The 22,141-nt window shown below is 54.4% G+C and overlaps 1 protein-coding gene across 1 annotated transcript; it reads right to left on the bottom strand.

Moving 5' to 3' along the window:
- Window positions 1–2,984: 2,984 nt before the first annotated feature.
- Window positions 2,985–19,500, bottom strand: CBLC (Cbl proto-oncogene C). Its single transcript, XM_036275020.1, has 11 exons — window positions 19,148–19,500; window positions 17,154–17,300; window positions 16,806–16,962; window positions 16,452–16,573; window positions 15,163–15,300; window positions 12,493–12,580; window positions 11,262–11,393; window positions 9,040–9,201; window positions 8,010–8,090; window positions 3,103–3,177; window positions 2,985–3,005 (listed from the first exon to the last, which is right to left on the bottom strand). Exons 1-11 carry the CDS (start codon window positions 19,498–19,500, stop codon window positions 2,985–2,987), a joined length of 1,476 nt encoding a protein of 491 aa, XP_036130913.1.
- Window positions 19,501–22,141: the final 2,641 nt, after the last annotated feature.

Here is a 22,141-nt window from a genome sequence, read left to right on the forward strand (position 1 = left end):
GGCGAATCTATTCCCACCATGGCAGCTGGGACAAATTCTATTTTCTGAAGATGGCTGCAACTGTATCTCTCATCCTACCTGCTATTCTTTTCTTTTCTTTTCTTTTCTTTTCTTTTCTTTTCTTTTCTTTTCTTTTCTTTTCTTTTCTTTTCTTTCCTTTCCTTTCCTTTCCTTTCCTTTCCTTTCCTTTTCTTTTCTTTTTTCTCTTCCCTTCCATTCCCTTCCTTTCCCTTCCCTTTCTTTTCTTTCTTAAATCCTCACCTGAGGATATTTTTCCATTTATTTGCAGATGGAGTGGGAAGGAGGGAGGGAGGGAGGGAGGGAGGGAGAGAGAGAAAGAGAGAGAGAGAGAGAGAGAGAGAGAGAGAGAGAGAGAGAGAGAGAGAAACACCGATGTGAGGGACACATCAATTGGTTGCCTCCCACACAAGGCTGAGGATGAACTGCAACTGAGATATGTGCCCTTGGCCGAAATTGAACTTGCAACTCTTTGGTCCACAGGCTGATGCTCTAACCTCTGAGCCAAACCAGCCAGGGCATCTACCTGCTCTTCTAATATCTGACCTTGACACTCCACCAAGTGGGGTCTATGTCCCCTCCCCTTAAATCTGTGCAGCCCAGCCGGTGTGGCTCAGTGGTCGAGCATCGACCCATGCACCAATAAGTCCGGTTCGATTTCCGGTCAAGGCACATGCCCAGGTTGTGGGTCCCAACCCCAGTGGGGGGCATGTAGGAGGCGGCCAATCGATGTTCTCGCTCATCAATGTTTTTATCTCTCTTTCCCTCTGCCTTCCTTACTCTCTAAAATCAATAAAGGAAAAAAAAAATCTGTGCAGTTGTGTGACTCACATGTAACCAATGGAATGTGGCAGAAATGACTATGGGACTCCCAGGATTAGGTAGAAAAGCCACGTAGCTTCTGCCTGGGTCACTGGAACACTGTCCATGATACCTTCAGCCACCACAGAAGCAGGCCGACTACCTGGAGGCAGCCATGTTGTGGGGAAGCACAAACTCACAAGTGTGAGGGCAGATGGAGAGGCCGGAGACAGCAGAGGGATGCTGTCCAGCCCCGGCCGCCCTGCCCCAAGCACCACTTGATTGCACCCTGAGCCAGAACCACCCAGGCAAGCTCTTCCCCACATCCTGGCCCACAGCACCCATGATAGGTAATAATGATTACTGTTCATCAATAAATTGCAGCGTCATCTGTTCTGAGCAACAGCTAGCAGACACAGCCTGCTTCTGGGGCAGCAGAGGCGAGATGACAAGTGTCCAGTGGTCACCAGTGTATCCTCATCCGACCGGTTTGGTAGCATGATCGTGGCTGGGCCATGGTTTGAGGCCAGCTGCCAGGGTTGCTGCTCACTTTCCAGTTCTGGTGCTCTGATCGCTTCCAGAATTCTGTGAGTGATCCCAAGTGCTCTCCATCCATTTCCTTTCTGCCCAGAGGCTGTTTCTGGTGCTTGAAACTAAATCTGTGATGCAGGCTTCCGGCTCTATTTCCACTGGAACACCTTCTCCTCATCTTTTCCATCTCAGCTTGGATGGCCCTTCCTCCTGCAGCCCTCCTTGACCTCCCCGGCTGGGTCAGCTGCCTGTTCTGGGCTCCCCCATCCTAACCCTGTCCACTCTGGATCACCCCTCTGGGGACAGGTCAGTCTCTTCCACCAGATTGTGAGCCCAAGGGCGTCCCGGGGCTGGGCACAGGGCAGGGGCTCAGGGGATGCGAACTGCTTTAAACCTAAGTGGAGGGAGGTTTGCTTCCATGCTGAGGTGAGAGACACTTTCTCAGCTTGATTTGGGCTGAAAGTCACTGTTAAACTGGGAGAAGGGTCCCAGAGAGGACTGAAGAGAGGGATGAGAACAGATGTGGCAAGACTAGGCACACAACTCTCAAGGAATTGTGGGGTCTTTTTGACCAGGGGACTTAGAACTTGGATGCCTGGGTCTGGTTGCATGAATTTTTTTGCTATGATGGGGAAATGGGGTTGGCTGCCTAATTCTCTGAGAACTTGAGGCTCTGGGCTCCTGGGGCTGAGGGAGGAGGCTGGGGTGCAGACTCCTGGGGCTGAGGGAGGAGGCTGGGGGTGCAGACTCCTGGGGCTGAGGGAGGGGCTGGGGGTGCAGACTCCTGGGGCTGAGGGAGGGGCTGGGGGTGCAGACTCCTGGGGCTGAGGGAGGAGGCTGGGGGTGCAGACTCCTGGGGCTGAGGGAGGGGCTGGGGGTGCAGACTCCTGGGGCTGAGGGAGGAGCTGGGGGGCAGACTCTGGGCTGAGGGAGGGGCTGGGGTGCAGACTCCTGGGGCTGAGGGAGGGGCTGGGGTGCAGACTCCTGGGGCTGAGGGAGGGCTGGGGGTGCAGACTCCTGGGGCTGAGGGAGGGGCTGGGGGTGCAGACTCCTGGGGCTGAGGGAGGGGCTGGGGGTGCAGACTCCTGGGGCTGAGGGAGGGGCTGGGGGTGCAGACTCCTGGGGCTGAGGGAGGGGCTGGGGGTGCAGACTCCTGGGGCTGAGGGAGGGGCTGGGGGTGCAGACTCCTGGGGCTGAGGGAGGGGCTGGGGTGCAGACTCCTGGGGCTGAGGGAGGAGGCTGGGGGTGCAGACTCCTGGGGCTGAGGGAGGGGCTGGGGGTGCAGACTCCTGGGGCTGAGGGAGGGGCTGGGGGTGCAGACTCCTGGGGCTGAGGGAGGGGCTGGGGGTGCAGACTCCTGGGGCTGAGGGAGGGGCTGGGGGTGCAGACTCCTGGGGCTGAGGGAGGGGCTGGGCACCTGGACTCCTGGATCCAGAGGAGCTGGGTCCCCCCTTCTTGGCCCTCTGATCCCAGACCCCGGGGGTTAATGAGGTGGGGCTCAGGGCTTGGCCCCTGCATGTTCCTGATGCCAAGCTGCCCCCTAGTGGCCGCTACGCCCTTCCTCCACACACCAGAGGACAGACCAGGCTTGGTAGTTTATTTCTGCTTCACAAACCCCTTCCAGCAGGCTCCCTTTAGCAGTAGATCTTGGTGCCCTGTGAGGCGGAAAAAGAGGTGATTCGGATAATATCAAATCCAGGTAGGGTGCGGTGGGAGGCCAAGAGAGGGAACCTCGGCAGGAGGGGGACTCACCTGGCCTCCAGGCCTGGGCAGCAACCGTGGGCCCCACAGGGGCAGCTGGAGGGGTGGATTTCCCTTCAGGAGTTTCTGTAACGGGGAGAGTTTGAAGGGGGGCTGTAACTTTCTTAGGACCAGTGTTTCCCTTCCAACCCTATGCCCTCTTCCCTCAGACCCAGGAGTCAGGGACCCCAGCTGCCCTCTCCACTTACTCTGTGGCTCCTTCCCTGGCCTGGGGCCGGAGGGTGATTTCCCATGAGGCTGAGGCTAGAGTCCTAATTCTTGGCAAAATAAGAGGGGCCCGAAGTTTGGGCAAGGCCGGAGGCTCCTGGAGAGGAGGAGATTAAGAAATGTTACAACCGAGCTGCCACTGTGCTTTATGTCACAGGCTTGGACAGAGGCAGCACAGTGGGGGGCAGGGAGGGTATGAGAGGGTCTTGTTCTAGCCCACGCTGTCTTCCCCTAACACCTCTGGCTTAAGTAGGAAGAAGTTTTAAATTGTTTGTCCATCTATCTACACACACACACCCTTCAATCCATCCACCTACCCACAAACCTATCCATCCATCATCCATCCATCTACCCATCATCCATCCATCATCCATCCATCTACCCATCCACTGATTCATTCATTCATCCACTTACACACCCTCTCTCTGTCTCTCCCTTCCCTCCTTCCTCTACTTATGCATCCATCCATCCATCCATCCATCCATCCATCCCTCTGGCCCATTCATTTATTCCAGAAATATTTCCTGAGCATCTATAGTGTGTCAAGCACTTCTCTGGTCTCTGAAGAGACGATCATGAACCACACAGACAAAAAACTCTCTTCTCTACCCTGGCTGATGTGGCTCCATGATTAGAACATTGGCCCACACACCAAAGGATCGTGGGTTTGATTCCCGGTCAAGGGCACATACCTGGGTTGCAGGTCCAATCCGCAGCCCCGGTTGGGGCTCGTGCAGGAAGCAACCAATCAATGTGTCTCTCTCACATTGATGTTTCTCTCTCCCTCTCCCTCCCTCTCCGTCTCTCTAAAAATGAATGGAAAAAAATATCCTCAGGTGAGGCTTAACAAAAAAGAAAGACTAAAAAAAGAAGCTTTCTCCTCACGGAGCTGACAGTCTACTGAGCAAGAGGCTTACCATGGGGAATCAGTGCATGAAGGAAATGTCGCAGGGTTAGATGTCCTTCAGAGACCTGGAGTAGGGGAGTGTATGTGTGTAGGTGACCAGACGTGAGGGGCGCTGGGGAAGACCTCTTGGAGGAGGGGACAATGAGCAGAAGCCTGAGAACAAGAAGGCTATGGGGCCCTGGCTGGTTTGGCTCAGCGGTTAGAGCGTCGGCCTGCGGTCCAGACAGACCCAGGTTCGGTTCCCGCTAAGGGCACGTACCTCGGTTGCAGTTTGTCCCCGGCCCTGGTTGGTCGTGCGGGTGGCAGCCACTCGATGTGTCCCTTCACGTCAATGTTTCTCTCTCTCTCTCTCTTCCTCTCTCTCCCTCCCACTCTATCTGAACAAAAAATGGAAAAATGTCCTCAGGTGAGGATAAAAAAAAAAGAAAAGAAGAAGAAGGCTATGGGGAGAGGCCCTGGGGCGGGTGTTGGACTTGCTGGCCCTGTTCAAACAGCAAGGGTCCTTGCCCTGGCCGGTTTGGCTCAGCGGTTAGAGCGTCAGCCCACGGACCAATGAGTCATGGGTTTGATTCTGGTCAAGGGCACGTACCTCGGTTGCTGTTCATCCCTGGCCCTGGTCGGGTCTTGCGAGAGGCAACCAGTCAATGTGGCTCTATCACATCGACGTTTCTCTCTGTCTCTCTCTCTGTCCTTCCCACTCTATCTGATGATAAACAGAAAAATATCCTTGGGTGAGGAATAAAAACAAAAACAAAACAGCAAGGGTCCACCGTTGCTGCAAAGGAATTGTGGGATGGTGGTAGAAGGTCATTGGAGAGACAGGGTTAGATCCTCAGGTCTTGTGGGCCCTGGAGAAGATGTTGCCTTTAATTCTTGGTGCCTTGGGGAGCTCCTGCGAGTTCGGGGTGGGGGATCTGACTCAGGTTACAGATACCCAATCTTGCTGAGCCCATACACACTTGTGGGGCCCAGGCCAGGCTGGTCCTCATTCTCCACGTGGAGACACTGAGCATGGAGAGGTCCCTAGTGGTCAGCCAGGTGCCAGGGTACTGCTGAAGGATGGTGGCACCCTCCTAGAGATGGGTTTCTCAGATCGAGACATGTGTTGTATGGGAGCATCATATGCAAACCACTGTGACCTGACCATTAACACAGCCCCACATGGCGGGAGCTGGCATCACACCCATTTTACAGACAAGGGAATCGAGGCCCACACAAGTAGAGGACGGGCTCTGGAATCTAGAGCCAGGGCCCTTGGTCTCAGTTCTGACCGTCACCCTCGAGTGGGGTGACCTTGAGATCTCTGAGCCTCAGTGTCCTCTCTGTATAACAGGGATCATAACAGTACCCATCTCACTGGGTTGTCATGACAATTAAATGAATACATTAAAAAGCAGTGCCAGGTACCGCTCAGGGGATATAGTCAATAATATTGTTATCACTTTGCATGGTGACAGATGGTCACCAGACTTTGTGTGGTCACCGCATTAAGGTATATCAGCATTGTACAGCTGAAAGTGAGACAACACTGTGTGTCAACTCTACTTTAATAAGAAATATTAAAACAAATTATTTTTCTTTATTGACTTTAGAGAGAGGGGAAGGGAGAGGGAGAGAGAGATAGAAACATCGATGAGAGAGAACATCGATTGGCTGCCTCCTGCATGCCCCACACTGGGGATCGGGCCCACAACCTGGGCAGGTGCCCTGACCGGGACTCAACTGGTGACCTCCTGGTTCATGGGTCGACGCTCAGCCACTGAGCCACACCGGCCGGACATAAGAAGTATTTTTTAACAAAGCAGTGCCAGTCATCATCAAGCAAAGTGATACACACATGAACTATTCTCGCTATGACAGTCACTTTGCTGGGAAATCACCAGGCTGTGTCTCCTGCAGTGCTTTGAAGAATGAAGGAGTAGCAGTCGCCTGGACTTTGATCAGGCAGGGTTTGGGGAGAAGAGGAAAGGGCATGCCAGGTGGGTGGAGGGCACCGCCGAGGCGGACGGGCGGCCATGTGGCCAGCAGTGCCCCTCGGCCTGCCGTTCTGGCTGTGCCCCCTCGTTGTCCTCAGGGAGCCGCCTGAGTGCCTCCTAATGTTTCCATTTGCTTTTGGCTGCAGGTCGGGATCTGTTTTTAGCTTCCCTGGCTGATCTCACCATCACCCCCCCCTCCCTTCCTGCTGGCTCTCTTGTTTGCTGTGGTTGAATAATGCTACCGGACTTCCTGCATTGTTTGTTTGAAGTCGCTGTATTGATTGAATCTGTGTGTACTCAGTCTGAGATGCTAGCAGAGATCGGAGAGCTGCCCCTCTGCAGTGTGCCAGGGTCTCGGAAAACCCTGGCGGGGAGGTGCGGGGTGGGGGGAGAGAGAGCAAGGCTGGAGCTCCCTTAGAACATAAGCAGCCGAGTATAAGGCCCCTAACTCTGGCTTTTCCTCTCCTAGGCTGTGTGGGTTTGGGCAGCTGCACTCACCTCCCTGGGCTTTTTTCCTCTGAGATATGAGTAGAGTGGGAGGGAGAGAGAGGAAGAGAGAGAGAGAGAAACATTGACGCGAAAGGGATACATCGAGTGGCTGCCTCCCGCACGACCCCAACCAGGGCTGGGGACGAATCGCAACTGAGGTACAGGCCCTTGACTGGAATCGAACCCACGACTCATTGGTCCACGGGCCGATGCTCTAACCGCTGAGCCAAACCGGCCAGGGCAGGATAGGAACATTTTTAACTTTATAGGGCTGTTGGGAAGACTCAGCTCAACTGATTCCTTCAACATCTATTTATTGCACACCTACTATGTGTCAGGGACTGTTCTGGACTCTGGTGGGACAATGAGAAGAAGGCAAAGACCTAAATCCTCAGGACAGTGACACTGCTGATGGTTACAGAAAACAATAGAGCCCTGGCCAGTTTGGCTCAGTGGTTAGAGCGTCGGCCTGCGGTCCAGAGAGACCCGGGTTCGGTTTCTGCTAAGGGCACGTACCTCGGTTACAGTTTGTCCCAGGCCCTGGTTGGGTCATGCGGGTGGCGGCCACTCGATGTGTCCCTTTCCCGTCGATGTTTCTCTCTCTCTCTCTCTCCCTCCCACTCAATCTGAACAAAAAATGGAAAAATGGCCCTGGCCGGTTTGGTTCAGCGGTTAGAGCATCGGCCTGCAGTCCTGAGAGACCCGGGTTCGGTTCCCGCTAGGGGCGCGTACCTCGGTTGCAGTTTGTCCCCAGCCCTGGTCGGTTGTGTGGGTGGCAGTCACTCGATGTGTTCCTTTCACATCGATGTTTCTCTCTCTCTCTCTCTGTTCCTCTCTCTCCCTCCCACTCTACCTGAGCAAAAAATGGAAAAATGTCCTCGGGTGAGGATAAAAAAAAAACAAAAACAGAAAATAATAGAAACCGTCCTCTCTGCCATGTGATGAAAAGAAAATGCAGCGGGCAGGAGCTTGGAAGGACCAGGGAACTGTTTTCAACAGGGTGGTCACCGAAGCTCTCCTTGAGGAGAGGATGAGAAAGTGAGCCTGGATAAAGGAGATCCAGGAACAATTCTGCAAAGGCCCTGGGGCAGGACATGCCGGGGATGCAGGGAGGAGAACCAGAAACCAGTGATGGGGAATGAGTAAGGAACAGCACGAGAGGACAGGCCTCAGAGGTGTGGATGTCGGATGACACACCACCTTGTAAACCGGTTCAGAGAAGGAGTGTGCGGCCTGGCACCCCGAGTGCCTAGCTAGACCAGGGACCCTGTGGTTTAAAGAGACCCGAGCTGCCCATCTCAGACCAGGGCCTGACTCACCACCTGCAGCTGGCCTTTACTTCTGGGATGTTCAGGCGACAGATCCAGGTGAGGGGGCAGTGGGGGAGCTGAGGGGACCACCTGGGGAGACAGAGGGTGGAGACATTCTCAGCCACATGTCCTCCTGCCTGGCGTCCCAGCGTTCAGACACTGTTCTAGACACTGGAGATACAATGGAGAATAAGACAGAGTCCTAACCCTCAGGAGGGTTCAGATTGGAGAGAGCCACAGCCCCAGACCCTCAGGGAAGCCAAAGTCCAGGCCCCTAGAACCCCAGAATCCTGTTACCAGCCCCCACCTCCCTCAGACCCTGGAGTGCAGGCCCCCAGCCTCTTCCCTCAGACCCGGGAGTCCAGGCCCCCAGCCCCTCCTCCCTCAGACCCAGGAGTCCAGGCCCCCAGCCCCTCCTCCCTCAGACCCGGGAGTGCAGGCCCCCAGCCCCTCCTCCCTCAGACCTGGAGTGCAGGCCCCCAGCCCCTCCTCCCTCAGACCTGGAGTGCAGGCCCCCAGCCCTCCTCCCTCAGACCAGGAGTCCAGGCCTCCGGCCCTCCTCCCTCAGACCAGGAGTCCAGGCCCCCAGCCCCTCCTCCCTCAGACCTGGAGTGCAGGCCCCCAGCCCTCCTCCCTCAGACCAGGAGTCCAGGCCCCCAGTCCCTCCTCCCTCAGACCTGGAGTGCAGGCCCCCAGCCCCTCCTCCCTCAGACCCAGGAGTCCAGGCCCCCAGCCCTCCCCCCTCAGACCCAGGAGTCCAGGCCCCCAGCCCTCCTCCCTCAGACCCAGGAATCCAGGCCCCCAGCCCTCCCCCCTCAGACCTGGAGTCCAGGCCCCCAGCCCCTCCTCCCTCAGACATGGAGTGCAGGCCCCCGGCCCTCCTCCCTCAGATCCAGGAGTGCAGGCCCCCGGCCCTCCTCCCTCAGATCCAGGAGTCCAGGCCCCCAGCCCTCCTTCCTCAGACCAGGAGTCCAGGCCCCCGGCCCTCTTCCCTCAGACCCAGGAATTTTAGTTTCAGCTCCTGCCTGGCCCTGCTTACCTGCCCCAGCTCCTCCTCTCTGTGCTTCTGGTCACTGCTGTTCCTTGGGTCCTCAGCAGTGGCCCTGGGTTCCACTGGCTTCGCTTGGAATTGATGGATATGCACGACATCTTGTCCCTTGATCTTGCCGCGGCAGAAGGGGCAGGTGTGGCTGTCCGATTGCTGTTGGGGTGGTGGGGAAAGGTCAGGGTCTCCCTGTTCTTCTCCAAGTCCCCTGGGTCTACAAGGGCCTTCATCTCCAGCAGAATGATGGGAGGACAGACAGAGGGAGGCCCATGGGGAGAGAGAGAGGGAGGAGGAGAGAGGGAGAAGGGGAGAAAGATGCAGGATGGGAAACAGCAACTGGACCAGAGCCCGAGGCCAGGGGGCACACAAATGGGGAGCCCAGTGGAGCCAGCGCATGGGCTCCAGCCATCGATAGTGATGCTATGGGGAGGAAGGCCCCCAGAGACATCCCCCCACCAACACCGGGGCCAGCGCTGTGGCCAGAGCAGCCTGGCGGTCCTTCTTATGGTCACAGGATACACCCCAGCGAACATCTTCAGGGAACTTGGAAGAACAAGATTGATCGCTCATATGCTGGAGGGTACGCGTCACACCCACGGCCACACAGCGAGGTCGCAGAGAGAGAAGCGGGGCGGGTGCGTGGACCTGGGCTCTGCCTTTATTAGGGGCCAAGTGGGGTGCTTAGGGTTTCATGGGTTCACTTTTTTTTTTTTTTTTTTAATCCTCATCCGAGGACATTTTTCCATTTTTTGTACAGACAGAGTGGGAGGGAGAGAGAGGAAGAGGGAGAGAAGGAAACATCGATGTGAAAGGGACACATCGAATGGCTGCCACCCGCACGACCAACCAGGGCCGGGGACAAACTGCAACCGGGGTTCGTGCCCTTAGCGGGAACCGAACCCGGGTCTCTCCGGACCGCAGGTGGACGCTCTAACCGCTGAGCCAAACTGGCCAGGGCTCATGGGTTCACTTTTTATTGGTGAATTTAAAGCACAGAAACGGCTCTGTCAGGGTGGCTCAATTGGTTGGAGAATTGCCCTGTACACAGAAAGGGTTTTGGGTTCAATTCTTGGTCAGGGCACATACCTGGGTTGCAGGTTCGATCCCTGGTTGGTGGAAATGGAGGCAACCAATTGATGTTTGTTTCTCTCTCTCAAATCAATAATTTAAAAAATATATCCTCGGGTGAGGATTAAAAAAACAATAATAGTCTGGCCTGTGTGGCTCAGTGGTTGAGCATTGACCCATGCACCAAGAGGTCGCAGGTTCAATTCCTGATCAGGGCCCATGCCCAGGTAGTGGGCCTAATCCCCAGTGGGGGGCGTGCAGGAGGCAGCCAGTCGATGTTCTCTCTCATCGGTGTTTCTATCCCTCTCTTGCTTCCTCTCTCTCTAAAATCAATAAAGGAAACAAAATAAAATAAAAAAAAACAATACCAAAGCACAGGATCGGGAATCAAGGTGAAAGGGAAAAGCATAGGTCCCTTAAGCAGATGACGCAGGGCTTTCTAAAGGTGAGGGCAGCCTTGTTCCTTATCTACTCATTTAGCTAGAAGCTGTCCTACACGTGACCATCTGTTTATTGGAGATGGATGTCTTTGAAATGGATGACTCAGCAATCAAAAGCTGAAAGTCAGGTATTTACGTCACAGTCAGAAAGCTTGAGGTCACCTGGGCCACAGCGTCCTGCCCTGGGGGGGGGCCTTTCCTGAGGGTTTCGGGGTTTGGACCCTCACGGTGGCCCTGGGAGGTTCCTGCCCTCAGCTCCCTTCTCCAGAGACTGAGGCTAAGGCTGAGAGGGGGCAGCCACCGCCCCAGATCGCCTGCCGAGGGAACCTAGGAGCTCTTTCCACGAATAATGTAGCCGGGGAAGAAGTAAAAGTGACAGATACACAGACAGGTGGGTTCCTGGCCCTTGCTCCTGAGTGACCCTGAGCCTCAGTTTCCACATCTGATCCTTGAGGGCTCAGTTGGTTGGAGCGTCGCCTGTATACCAAAAGGTTTTGGGTTCAACTCCCGATCAGGGTACATATGTAGGTGGCAGCTTCGACCCCCCCAGTTGGGGCACATATGGGATCTCTCTCTCTCTTCCTCTCCAAAAAAATAATCCTCGGTGAAGATTAAAAAAACAACAACACTGGTTTGGCTCAGCGATTAGAGCATCTGGTTCAGGGCACGTACCTCGGGCCATAGAGAGGGGAGACCGGGCAGACCCACCTGCCAGGTGTCCAGGCAGCGGCTGCACAGCAGGTGCCCACAGGGCTTGATCATCACATCCTTCTTGCTCTCTGCGCAGATCTTACAGAGCTCGAACGTGGAGTTCATGGCCCTGTACAGCTGCCGCTGCTCCTGGAAGGCGAGAAGATGGGGAGGCAGGAAGGGTGGTGACAGCCCCGGGGATACAGGTCAGGCTACAGAAAGGAAGTCCCAAACCTTGGCGCCAGCCCCAACCCTCTCCCAAGGTCCAGGCCATGTGTCTGCTGCCTCCTACAGGTACCTGGTCTTATGCGATGTGTTCTCTGGGGCGGACTGCTCTCGGGGTTGTCAGATTTAGCAACTAAAATGACAGGATGCGCCCTGGCAGGTGGCTCAGTTGGTTGGAGCGTCGCCCGTATACCAAAAGGTTTTGGGTTCAACTCCCGATCAGGGCACATATGTAGGTGGCAGGTTCGACCCCCCAGTTGGGGCACATATGGGATCTCTCTCTCTCTTCCTCTCCAAAAAAATAATCAATCCTCGGTGAGGATTAAAAAAACAACAACAGCCCTGGCCAGTTTGGCTCAGCGGTTAGAGCATCTGGTTCAGGGCACGTACCTTGGCTGTGGTTCAGTCCCCGGCCCTGGTCGAGGTCATGAGGGAGGCAGCGGAATGATGTGTCTCTCTCATGTCAATGTTTCTCCCTCTCTCTCTCTCTCTCTCCCCCTCCCCTCCCCCACCCATTCTATCTTAAGGTAAATGGAAAAATGTCCTCGGGTGAGGATTTAGAAAACAAAACAACAGCAAAAAACACTCTGTTACACCTGACTTTCAGATACACAAAAAATAACATTTTTGCTATAAGTATATCCCAAATATTGTGTGGGATATACTCCCAGTTAAAGAAATGATTTGTCATTTCTCTCCCGCCCACGGGTAAGTGTGCAGACTGCACACAGGGCTGGGGATGCTCAAGCGCACTCCCCGCTCTGATGACCTTGGGAGTGTCACTCCCCGGTTTAATCCCCATGAAAACCCCTGGGGAAGAGGCAGGAGGAGCTGTATTTTCCAGAGAAGGAACAGAGGCCGAGTGATTCACCTCAGGTGACATGGCCATCATGGCAGCACAAACCCCTGGGGATGCCAGGGCCTGACTCGGTGTGAAGGAATTCCTGAGCCGAGTGTGGGTGCGGGGTGGGGGGGCGGGAGCAGGGCAGGGCCAGGGGAGAGGGGGCACAGGCCCAGGCTTCACCTCTGACACATGGATGTATTCATGGGACTCTAGGTGGCAGAGCTCAGTCAGGTCTGGGTTGTGGTTCTTCCCATCTGGGTAGAGGTAGCTGCAGGAGGGAAGAGAGGGCTACGAAGGGGGCCCCGCCTGCCCCCCCCCACTAACAACGACTCCCCCACCCCCATCACGGGGCCCAGAGCTCCTGAATGAGCAGTTGCTCCAAATCTCTTGCTGGCCTGGGGATATTTTTCTCCCTCTGTCCTCAAATTGACACTCTCTAGGGCAAGCTGTGTCCCCTCAAACCACTAGGGCAGGGCCATGTCTCCTCAGACCCCCACAGATGGGTACTCGTAACCTAGGTGACTCAAGCTCTGGGAACATGGATCAAGATGAATGAGAACCAGGAAAGTGATCAAAATCCAGGCCTTGTCCTCCCAGAATGTCGCCTGAGCATGACAGCATCTCAGTCACAGATTCCTGGAGCGACCAAAACCTAGAGTCTTAGACTGGTGTGGCTACAAGGACCCTCCTGGACACCTAAGCTACTTCTTGCTTCATAGCTGGTGACCGAGACCCAGTGAGGGAGAGGCGACTGCCCAGGCCACACAGAGACAGAGGGACGCGGGCCAGGGCTGCGGGCAGGTCCGAGCACTGGGCTCCAGCACAGCCGAGAAGAAGGCTTGGCACCCTGTGGGTCTCTCACCCAGGTCACAGCTGCACCTTTAGACCAACAATGGGGTCAGAAGTCCCCTGAAGCTGATGGCTCTGTCTGAGCTGGGCCCACACACAGGGGCGGCTCTCCCACAAACACACTGTGTGTCCTGGGCTGGGCAACTTTCCCTCTCTGGCCTCAGTTTTTCCTCCTGTCAAATGGACCTAATCACGCTTAGGGTAAAAATGGGTGGTAAGGATGAAATAAGACAGTGCTCACGAAACAGCAGCACCCTCCTCCGCACGTAAGCGCCCAATAAGAGGGAACAGCTAGGATCAGGGTCAGACCCGGGAAGCCGCCTCGCTGTGGGGTGGACGGAGCTGGTGTCCCCTCCCCTCGCAGGGCTTTGCTTTTCCCAACTATGAAGTGGTGGTGGTGGTGATGGTGTGTGTGTGTGTGTGTGTGTGTGTGTGTGTGGCAGGAAGCTTAAACCTGTTCACACTTACTTTAACTCTGGAGTGCTCTTCTCCAGGAGATCTGACCTGGAACTCAGGGCATTATAGTGGGGAAGGGCCCATATCTTGAGCCTAGCTCTCTGGCTTCAATCCCCGCTCGGCAGCTCAGTAGCTGTGTGAAGTGGGTGAGTGGTTCTGACTCTCTGTGCCTCAGTTTCCTCGGTTGTCAAAGAGCAATATAATATGTGTGTCTGTGTGTGTGTATATATATATATACACACACACAGACACACACAATAGATTTTTATTATTCATGGATTCTGTATTGGCAAATTTACCTGTGCGTTCAAATGTATTTATAATCCCCAAGTCAATATCCCTGGGACTTCGGTGATCGTTCAATGATATGCTCACAGTGGCAAAAAATATGAGGAGCCCAACACGGATGGTGCCAGGTGGGGATGAACGAGGCCACACGTGGCCACCTTGTTCCAAACTCTCATACTGTAAACCCGTGTCCTTTTTGCTGTCTATTTATGTCACGCTTCTCACATTTTGGGTGATTTTGCTGTTTAAAATGCCCCAGGCACAGTTTAAAGTTGGCTGTGTGTTCAGTGTTAATGAATCAATAATTTATATTACATAAGGTGTCTTTAAACAGAAACACACAGCCCTGACCGGTTTGGCTCAGCGGTTAGAGCGTTGGCCTGCGGTCCAAAGAGACCTGGGTTCGGTTCCCGCTAAGGGCACGTACCTCGGTGGCAGTTTGTCCCTGGCTCTGATTGGTCGTGCGGGTGGTAGTCACTCGATGTGTCCCTTTCACATCGATGTTTCTCTCTCTCTTTCTCTCTCTCTCTCGCTCTCTTCCTCTCTCCCCCTCCCACTCTATCTGAACAAAAAAAAATGGAAAAATGTCCTCGGGTGAGGATTACAAAATAAAAATAAAAAAAGAAAATAAATAATTAAACAGAAACACACAGAAAGGTTACAGAAATGTGACCAGTAGTCTTGCAGCAGCCTGACCTTGTACTTCCCAGGGAGCAAGGGCTCAGTGTTCTTAACCCAGTGAGACTTTGTAGGACAGAACCACCGCGGGTAAGGAGAACCGGCTGCACAGTTATGTATCTCCTATTGTATCATACACGTATGACTGCCAAGGAGGCTCTGGTTAAAGGTCCAGGGTGGAGCTTGGGAACCTCACCTACCATTCCCCCCTCCTTTCCTACCCAAGGCAGCTTCTCAGAGAGAGGGGCTGCCAGTCTTACGGAAGGAAAACCACCAGCCCAGCTGTTTGCCCAGTTCTCCTTCTGCTCTATCAGTCTGGATTCCAGAACGCGATATGGATACCCAGAACCAAAAGCTCGGAGGGAAATTGCAAGGAATGGAGCCACACATGGGTTGTGCTCAACTCTTCACTCCCTTCTGGGAACTGCTGCTGGCCCAGCTTTGTGGAACTAGAAAAGGTGCTCCTTTCTCAAGACCCTCATCTGCCACCTGCTGGAACACTGCAGTATTGCAAGTTTGTGATGTCCCCTGTGCGAAGTGCAGTCGGCAGACCCTCACCCCTCCAGGATGGGGACTCACAAGCCTTCCTTTTGTCCTTCCAGGAGTGCCTTGCACAGGGTTTTGTTCTGAGGGATGGTCTGCCGGATATTGCCATCTGAGGTCACGTGTCCGATGGCCCACTGTCCCGGGCGAGTGCAGCTGGGTCGGAAGATGTAGCTGGAGGAACACACAGGGAAGTTGCGGGTGGAGAGAGTAGTCACCACTGTCCCTTCTGGGACAACAGTCCCTTACATTGTTGGGGATCCAGTGTCTAAGTCTTCACTAAGGTGGTAGGGTATACAGCTGGGGATTCTAGAATCCATCAGCAGAGCCCATGTCTGAACGAAGCTAACACAGATGAAAGCAGAGACGGCATGAATAGGACTTGATTCTTGATTATCGCATGTGAGCACCTGGATCCAGCTCTGCCTGAAGCCTGAAAAAAACACCTGGTCTCTTCAATTATGTGTTAATTCATCCCTTTTTCTTTCCCTTTAAACCAGTTTGCAGTGTAACTGGAAAAGTGCTAATACACTTGCTGTCCTGGGGGTCCTGCCCCCCAGCACTGCGAAGAAGACTCATGAATCTGACCTCCTATTCCCTTGACTTCTTGGTGTTCCAGGGAGCTCAGCCCCTCAACTCTTGTTTTTTATTTTTTTTTATTTCTTTTTCTTTATTGATTTTAGAGAGAAAGGAAGGGAGAGGGAGAGAGAGATAGAAACATCGATGAGAGAGAACATCAATTGGCTGCCTCCTGCATGCCCCCCACTGGGGATCGGGCCCACAACCTGGGCATGTGCCCTGACTGGGAATCGAACCAGTGACCTCTGGGTGCATGGGTTGATGCTCAACCATTGAGCCACACCGGCTGGGCAGTCCCTCCATTCTTAACCCTCTGCAGGAACCCAACAGCTCAAAGTTCCTGGCTTGAAATAATTTCAGGACTCAGGTGTCTGGTTCCCAGTCTCCTACCCTAGCAAGAGTGAGAATTGCCATGAAAATATTTAATAAATGGTACAGCGTGGGCTCTGATCTATCAGAAACAGAACTTATCTTGGAGCGGGGTTTCCAAGCCCCTTGCCAGACCAGGTATTGTCCCCTTAGCTCCTGGCTTGTGGGAAGGCCCAGAAGATCTTAGGAGAAGAGGCGAGGTGGTGGGGCGCACTCAACGTCCTACCTCTGAGTTTTCTACTCTCTGGGATCTCTGGCACCTCAGTTCTTCAGTTCTTGTTATCTATGAAGGGTGTCTGGGTTTCTACTACCCCTCAGCCCAGAACCAAGAGCCCAGACCCCTTGGCAGCCTCCCCCTCCTGAGGCCCGCCCTTTACCTGCCTGGCTTGTCCCTGCAGGCCTGCAGACGTTCTCGGACCTCGTCGTAGGTGAGGAAGGCCATGTAGCCCGGGTGATTAACCGCCAGAAGCTGCCAGTTCTTGAGGAGTGTTGGCCATGGCTGGAGAGGGTGATGCGTGGGTCAGGGATGGGCCAATGGAACAGCCCCCTCTCTGAGTGCTTCCTAGGGTCCAAGAACCTAGCCACCTTGCTCATACCACAGTGGGCCTCAGGAATCTCTCTTTTACACAAAAGACTCCAGACTCTTATTCCCCAGGACCCAGGAGTCCAGGCCCCCAGCCCCCTCCACCCACAGGACCCAAGTCTGGGCCCCCAGCCTTGCCTTCCCTGACCTGGAAGAGTCTGGTGAAGATGTCAAATTCGAAGATGGACACGTGGCCACTGCAGGTGAGGTCGATGGTGGAGCGCAAGGCGAGGGCGGCGGGGCCTGACTCCATGGGGTGGCAGGCGTACAGGAGAGACTCAAACTCAGCCCAGGGCAGCACACACCTGGGTAGAGGGGTGCCAGAGGGGTACAGGTGAGGCCTTTGGGAGCCTAGGATGGAGGACATCTAGGAAGGAAGCAGCTGGGGCCTGGACTTCAGGGTCCGAGGGAGGAAGGGCTGGGGACCAGGACTCCTGGGTCCCCTGGCAGGGGCAGGATGCGGCTCCAGAGGCTCCTGGGACAGATGCTCACTCACCGGGCTCCACAGTGCTCTCTCCAGAAGGTGTGGGCTTCAGTCTTGGTGAGCTGGTATGTGTGTCCACAGTACTGTCCCCCAGGGAACAGTGCGTTCAGCTCCGAGTACATGTGGCTGAAGATAAGGGCCAGCTTGGCCAGCTGTCGCCTGTGGGGATAGGCTCTGAGCATCTGGCCGAACCATGGGGTTCCGACACCTCCACCCTCTGCGGTGAACACCCAGGGGCCCCAGACTTTCTGATACTGCGGTGCAGGGCAAAGTCTATTCCTACACGGTCTGCTGCAGCCCTGACACCTCCCCTCTCAGAGCCTCAGTTTCATCCTCTGGGAAGGAAAGGAGGTGCGGCCAGTATCCTCATCCTCCTGTGCACAGATCCTAGGCTCCGCCTGCAGCCACGGGGCCCAGAGGAGAAGCCTCACCCAGAGGAGAAGCCGCACCTCGCGGGCCGGGCCGCAGGGACCGCTGGCGCTGAGGGCATTCGGGGTGTCTGTGTGCAGGTCGTGCTCCGAGCCTGCCTCTAGTTTGAGCAGCACTGGGTGGTGGCCTGGGCTTTCTCCTGCCCGCTGCCTCCCTGAGGTACTACTCGGGATGTGGGAAGCAGCAGAGGGTAGCTCTGATGCTCAGCTCTGTAATTTTTGGCAAGTTCATTTATTCCCCCCTAAGCCTCAGTTTCCCCGACTGTGAAATGGGCATAAGTACAGTCCCTCTCTCAGAGGGGGAGTGACAAGGATTCTTACAAGCACACAAAATGCCCAGCACACCTAGCATACAGTTGAGACTCAGTGCACATTATTATTTTTTGTTAATCCTCAACGGAGGATATTTTTTCCATTGAATTTTAGAGAGAGTGGAAGGGAGGGAGGGAGGGAGGAGGAGAGGGACACATTGATTGGTTGCCTCTTACATGTGCTCCAGACAGGGTGGGGATCAAACCTGCAACCCAGGTTTATACCCTTGGCTGGGAATTGAACCTATGACTCTGGTGTACAGGCTGATGCTCTAACCATTGAGAACACCGGCCAGGGCCCTTATTTTATTTTTTAAAAATATGTTTTTATTGATTTTCTTTTTTTTAGAGCGAGAGAGACAGACAGAAACATCCAAACATCCATGAGAGAGAAACATGATTGGCTGCCTCCTGCACGCCCCCTACTGGGGATTTGCCCTGATCAGAATCCAACCCCATGACCTCTTGGTGCCTGAGTGGACGCTCAACCACTGAGCCACACCGGCTGGTGAAGGGGCTCTTATTTTATATTAATAACCTCCTTGGACCAGTCTGTAGGATTCCTGATACCTTCTACAGGGCCACCCCTGACGATTTCTAAGCAGCCTTTCTTCCCAGAGTCTAATATGCAGCCATTATTCACCTGCGGCTGGTCCAATTGAGAAATTGGACCAGCTCCAAATGGGAAATATAAGGTCTCAGAAACAGTGCAAAAGAAATAAAAACGTGAATGATCTCATTAATCATGGCTTTATATTGATTACAAGTTAAGATGATAATATTTTGGATATTGTGAATACTATGTCTACTAGAAAGTGAAAACCTACACGTGTGGCTTGCATTAGGTTTTAGTGGAGAGTGCTGGGCTAGAATTTCCTTCAAATAGTGGCCAGGCCCCTGGTGGCTCTAAACACCCACTTAGACTCTCACTAAGCCTCCAAGCTTCCTAGTTTCTAGAACCCATTGAATCTAGAACAGTGGTTCTCAGAGGTGTTATACCGCCCCCCAGTGAGCTTCTAGGGGACCTGGACTCCTGGTCTGAGGGAGGAGGGGCCAGGGGTCTGCACTCCTGGGTCTGAGGGAGGAGGGGCTGGGGGCCTGGACTCCTGGGTCTGAGGGAGGAGGGCTGGGGGCCTGGACTCCCGGGTCTGAGGGAGGAGGGCTGGGGGCCTGGACTCCCGGGTCTGAGGGAGGAAGGTGGGGGTATGACCTGGGCCTCCCTGGTGACCCCACCTTTATCGGGGGTGGGGCGACAAGGACTACTCACCTGAGTATGGATCCCTCTCGGAACAGCTCGTCCTTGGCACATTTTTGGCCCCGGGGTGGCAGGAGTGCTGCCACCTGCCTGCTCTTGGCCTCCAGGTTGGAGAGGTAGATGGTGAGAAATTCCTCGGCACCCCCGGGACTCTCGGGACCGCCTCTGCCGGCCGCCCGCCGGGCGTGGGCCACCGCTTGCAGCAGCTTCGCGGTGTTGGGCAACAAGTCCCGCAGCGACGGGGGACCCGAGGTGAGCCGGGGGTCCCCGCATTGCTCCTCCAGGCGTTGCAGCAGCTTCACCGCCCGGCCTAGCGAGCGGGACTCTCCCCAGTGCCACCCCCGTGGGGACGCAGCCGCAGCCATGGGTTGCTCGGGTGCCTTGGGAGGGACGGGCGCTGCGGTGAGAGGCGCGGCCCTGCCCAGATCAGGTGAGGGCGGGCCCTGGAGAACCGAGGAGGGGACAGCAGGTACCAGCTTCCCCAAAGAGGGCGGGGTCCGCGGCTCTGGCACCTGGGTTCCCTCGAGATAGTGTTCGGAAGTTTGATCCCCAAAGGCCAGCCGATAGGGTGGCTTCGGTGGCTGTTGGTAGGAAGTGATTCCTGAGTGGGAGGGAGTTGCGGGAAGGGTGCCTGAGCCCCAAGGTTGAAGTGGAGGAGGGGCGGGTGGGGAGACCCGGACTTCTGCTGGGGGCGGGGGTAGGTCTGGGTCCTATCTGGACTCTGCAGGGAGATGGGGCTGGGACGTAGCACTCCTGGGTCAGGTGAAGGTTTCGATCGTGGCATGGGATTAAAGGTCTATGAGCTGAACTTCCTAGGAGGAAAGGTCAGGGAGCTAGTGCGATCCCTGTGTGTCCGAGAAGGAAGACAGCGCGGTCAGACCCCTGAGTCCCTCAGGAGCAGGGTTTGGGTGGAAGGTGTCTGAGTGAGCAAGAATTTGGCGACTTAATTCCTGGGTTCCTACGGGCCTGCGGGAAACCAGGCTGTTCCGCGCCGGGGGCGTGGTTTTCTCCGGAACCTGCGCTACCGGTGGCAGGTGCCCAGTCCCGGCGGAGCGCGGCGCGGCCACCGGGGGCGCTGTGGCGCTGCCGTCTCTCCGCCCCCCGCTCCAGGCCACGCCCCTGGACGTGCAGGCGGACACCTGCTCGTGCACGAGTTCCCATCGCGGACGGGCACCTACCTAGAGAATTTCCAATCAGAGAATAACAGTAATGGCTAGCATGGATTGAACACTCACTGTCGAGACCTGTACGTCAAACATTACATTTTCTCACTGAATTTTCAAAATTCCTTTGAGGGGGAGGGCGGGGGAGAGAGTTTAGAATGAGAGTTCAGGCCCCACCCCCATCTCTTAGAACCCGAGAATCATTAACTGGAGGAATGTTGGACATGGCACCTTAGACTAAGTGGAGACGGGGTCTTTGTACTCAGGATGGCCGGGTCGGCCTCCCAGGTCCTTGCGTTGCTGCCCTCTCTGGATCGACCTCAGTTTCCCCCTCCAGAAAATAGGAAACTTTTTTACTCTGCCAAGTGTTGACGAAGAGCTGATGGAAGTGGAAACGGACAAATTACATTGGCGAGCACTTTGGTAGGATCCATCAGACCTTTGACAGGGCAAGCCTGTGGCTCCTTCACGGATGCGGCTTGTAAACACTTTTGCTCGCATCGGGATATTATGCACCCGAAACAGTTGCCCAGGGTAACTTACCCCGACTAGGAGCATGTACTCTACTATCTTCCATTCTGTGTAATTCCATTTCATTAAAGGGAAAGTTACTTGCACAACCCACTAAATTGATTTCACAACCCACTAATGGACCTTGTTGGGCAGACTGAAAACTATTGACCTAAGAAACTCCAAGAGACGTGTTCCAGGATGTTAATTGCAGCCTTGTAGGAAATGGAGAAAACTGGAAACAAGGTAGGTGTCCATCACCAGGAGAAAGGATGAATAAATTGTGATATAGTCTCACAAAACACTCCCACACAGTTCAAATGAATGAACTGGACACACATACTGAAAGCATGAATTGTAAAAACAATGATGAGTGTACTAGGTTGAATAGTGCCCCAACCCCACCCATTCATGTCCTCTGTAAATGTGACCTTATTTAGAAATAGAGGTTTTGCAGGTGTAACCAAATTTAGATGAGGTCATGCTGAATCATGGTAGATCTAAACCCAATATGACTGGACATTTGGACACAGACTCAGGTACATTCACAGGGAGAAAACCAGGTGATGATGATGATGGAGACAGACGTTGGAATGATGGGTTTATAAGCCACGGAATGCCACGGATTGCCAGCAGACACCAGGAGCTAGGAAGAGGCCAGGGAGGATTCTCCCCTAGAGCCTTCAGAAGGAGCATAGCCCTGCTCACAACTTGAGTTTGGGTTCCGAGTCTCCAGAATTGTGAGGGCACACATTTCTGTTGTTTAAGTCACTCAGTTTGTGGTCCTTTGCTACAGCAGACCTACGAAACTAATACATGGGGGGGGGGGGGGGGCAAGTGTAGAAGAATGAACACAGCACGATGTCATTTATACCAAGTTTGAAAACCTGCAAACCAATGCCTTCAATTATCTGGGGGCACGTATGTATGACAGTAGTATGACAATGTGTGTGGGAAGGCTGAGCATTCAGTGCAGGGTATGGAGAGGAAAGAGGATGGACTCAGAGGGTACACTGGGACTTCAACAACATCATTCGTGCTGTAATTTAAAAAATCTGAATCAAATGTGGCAAAATGGTTAACAGTTCATATGGTTGCATAGTGGATACAAAAGAAGTGTGTGATAGGAAAAGATACTTAGCATCATCCGTTAGGGAAATACTAATCCAAACCACAGTGAGACCCCACGTCACACCCACTAGGGGAGGCTATAATAAAAAAGACAGTCAATAATAAGTATTGGAGAGGCTGTGGAGAAGCTGGAATCCTGACACACTGCTGGTGAGAATGTAAAACGGTGCAGCTGCTTTGGAAACCAGTCTGGTGGTTCCTC

The sequence above is a fragment of the Molossus molossus genome, unplaced genomic scaffold (genome assembly GCF_014108415.1).
Source record: "Molossus molossus isolate mMolMol1 unplaced genomic scaffold, mMolMol1.p scaffold_m16_p_21, whole genome shotgun sequence".
Lineage (NCBI taxonomy): Eukaryota > Metazoa > Chordata > Mammalia > Chiroptera > Molossidae > Molossus > Molossus molossus.